Consider the following 3248-nt stretch of genomic DNA (forward strand, 5'->3'; position numbering starts at 1 on the left):
TTTTTTTTTTTTTTTTTTGGTGGAACCGGGGATTGTACTCAGACCTTGCACTTGCCAGAGAAGGGCTTATTCTACTGAGCCATCTCCCTGGCCCCAGGGTTGTTTTTTATCTTTATGTTTTTTTCCATTTCCTCCCTATATATGTGTATACAGATATTTAAATACATAAATGTACACACATTATTTGTATATATACTTTCTTCTTCTTGGGGTTGTCCTGCATATACTAGGCAGGTGCTCTGAGACTGAGCTACACCCCCAGCCTCAAAATTGTGTACTTCCTTCTTGTTTTGTGGTTTTCATTTGTTTGTTTTTCACTTTTGTTTCGTTGGTATTGCCCAGAATCAAACCTAGGGACTCTCACATGCTAACTGGTGCTTATCTGCCTCTGATGTACATCGCCAGCCCCTCAATAAATATTTTTAATTAATTAATTTATTTATTGGTACCAGGGATAGAACTCAAGATCTAGCACTTGTCAGGTAGGCGCTTATGCCACTGAGCTATATCCCTGGCCCAATTTTTTTTTTTTTTTTTTTTTGGTGGTACCAGGGATTGAACTCAGGCCTTTGCACTTGCCAGGGAAGCGCTTATTCCACTGAGCCATCTCCCCGACCCCCCAATATTTTTTAATTTAGCAAAACCATTTATTCATCTGCAAGCAATAGAATATGAGAAATTTCTCTGTTTCCTAAACATTTTACTAAAGCATGTATTTTATATTGCTTTTTATAATCAGAGAAAAAATAATTATTTAAGAATGAACGTCTCTCAAAATGGGTTACTATCCTATGTTTTTCATTTTTATGACAGCTTCAGGGCAGCTTCATGTCTATTCTGTGTGACTCCCACAGAACTTCCTACCTGCTTCCTCCTGACCATGAGGACTGGGGAGAGCAGGGCGCCCCTGCCTTTGTGTATGGGCAGGAGGAGCTCGTTGTGGGAGGGGTGCAGTGGCCTAGCAGCCCACCCAGCACCCCAGACTCCTGGCCAGCATCCCGCTTCGACTCTGCGCTCTGCTCTGCCTGGAGACAGCGGATGGAGCTGGGTCTCTTTCGCTACTGCCTGGGGGAGCTGCAGACTCAAGTCCTCCCTGGTGCTGTGGGTTTTGTGGCTCAGCTAAATGTGGAGCGAGGTGTCCAGAGGAGGTGCCCCCAGAACATCAAGAGCGTGAGGCAGGCATTTGACCCGGAACAGTTTAACTTCAACAAGATCCGGCCTGGAGAAGTCCTTTTTCGTCTGCACCAGGAGCCTGACACGCATAGTGCCCTCCCACAGGACATCCTGGTGGTGATCAACGTCAGCCCACTGGAGTGGGGGCACGTGCTGCTGGTGCCTGAACCTGCCCAGCAGCTGCCCCAGCGCCTGCTGCCAGGTGTGCTGCGAGCTGGGCTGGAGGCTGTGCTGCTAAGCTCACACCCAGGCTTCCGGGTGGGCTTCAACAGCCTGGGGGGCTTGGCCTCAGTGAACCACCTCCACTTGCATGGCTATTACCTAGCCCACAGGCTGCCTGTGGAGGGGGCGCCTAGCCAGCCCCTGGACCCGGGGGGCCATTTGCACCTGCTCCAAACCCTGCCAGCTCCTGGCTTCCTCTTTTACACCAGTGGACCCGGGCCTGACTTGGAAGCTGTGATTAGCAGGGTCTGTCGAGCCACTGACTATCTGACCGACCAGGAGATTGCACATAACTTGTTTGTGACACGGGGAGCCCCACCTGGAAAGGCATCGCCTTGCTCGGCCCTCACAGGGGTCCGAGTGATCCTGTGGGCCCGGAAGTCCAGCTTTGGAATAAAGGAGGGTGAAGCTTTCAATGTTGCCCTCTGTGAGCTGGCCGGGCACCTCCCCGTCAAAACAGCTCAGGACTTCAGCAGCCTGACCGAGGCAGCTGCCGTGGCGCTCATTCAGGACTGCCTGCTGCCCCCTGGCCAGGCTACAGCAGTACGAGCCGCGCTGGTGGCCCTGATGGCCCAGGAAGAGCCATAGTCCCAGAGCTATGTCTTCACCGGCTGGTGTGCATCCCTCTCCAGGTCACTTGCATGTTTATTTTCATGGCTGCCTTCCCAAATCTCTAGGCCTAAAGAGAGAGATGAAGAAAGAACTGATAGCTTCCCTGGGAAGCTAAGACTGGAGAATGGCAAATATGACCCTAGTTTGGGCAGCTTAGTGACTGAGACTTTGTTTCAAAAAAAGAACAGTACTGATCTCTGTGAAAGGGCGAGACCTTGGAATAAATCAATTGCATGTGCTCTCGTGAATGTAGCTACTGCTGCTCACCCTCTTCTTAGACAAGCTTCAGGGATGTCAGACCTGTTAAGGGAATTGTGCAAGAGTTTCTCACTCCATATGGACCTTTCCTGTGACAGCAGTTGTTAGCTTTTTCTTTTTTTGTACTGGGCATCAAACTCACTGAGCTATATCCTCGGCCTCAGCCCAAGTGTTGGTGTGTGCTTTGATGGTTTCTGTCCCACTAGTATGGAGCTCCTACTTGATGTTTTTTTTTGTTTTTTTTTTTTTAACATTTATTTAGTGTGTGTGTGTGTGTGTGTGTGTGTGTGTGTGTGTGTGGCCAGCTCAGCCCACCAGGGGGCGCAGCTGGCTGGCATGTGGTGCTGGGGGATCGAACCGTAGTCCCTGTACTTCACCAAACTTGTTCCAAGTAGGTGCTTTAGACCACTGAGCCATCTCTCCAGCCCTTGATGTTTTATTTTAAGACAGGTTCTTGCTATGTAGTCCAGCCTCGCCTTGAACTCACTATCCCAGAGTGATTCTCCTGCCTCAGCTTCCCAGGTACTAGGATTATAAGCACATGTCACCATACCTAGTTTCTGTTCATTTGTTTTTTTGTGTTGTTTTGTCTTTGAGATGGGTTTTCCCCATGTTCCCCAGGCTGGCCTTGGTCTCTGGTGCTGAAGGGGTCCTCCCACCTCAGCTCCATCCTTGCTGAGACTGCAGGTGCCCACCATCTCTCCCAGGCTACTCCCTCCAGTACCTACTTCTTCACCTGCTTTATTCACCTTGGATGTCCTGCCGCTCCCAACGTGGAGTCAAGTCCTGTCATATTTTGTGTAGGAACCAGGTACCCTCACGGCTTTAAAGGTGAAGGCCCTTTGACTGCCCTTCTTATGGAGAGATCATGGTGGCGCATAGCTGTAAGCATAGCACTTGGAAGACTGAAGCAGGAGGATCACCATGAGTTCAAGGCCAGCCTGAACCTCACAGACCCTGTCTCAAAGAAACACAAGAGAGGG

At 50.0% G+C, this 3248-nt stretch overlaps 1 protein-coding gene across 4 annotated transcripts in view; it reads left to right on the top strand.

The window, feature by feature from the left end:
* Positions 1–2494, top strand: part of Gdpgp1 (GDP-D-glucose phosphorylase 1) — a 3721-nt gene extending 1227 nt beyond the window's left edge. For all 4 annotated transcript variants that reach the window (XM_023710426.1, XM_023710437.1, XM_023710416.1 and 1 more), the window contains one exon: positions 814–2494. In XM_023710426.1, coding sequence (XP_023566194.1) covers positions 814–1983 — 1170 coding nt within the window. In that variant the 3' untranslated portion in view covers positions 1984–2494. The remainder of the gene's footprint in view (positions 1–813) is intronic.
* Positions 2495–3248: the final 754 nt, after the last annotated feature.

The sequence above is a fragment of the Octodon degus genome, unplaced genomic scaffold (assembly GCF_000260255.1).
Source record: "Octodon degus isolate 3935 unplaced genomic scaffold, OctDeg1.0 scaffold00002, whole genome shotgun sequence".
Taxonomy (NCBI): Eukaryota; Metazoa; Chordata; class Mammalia; order Rodentia; family Octodontidae; genus Octodon; species Octodon degus.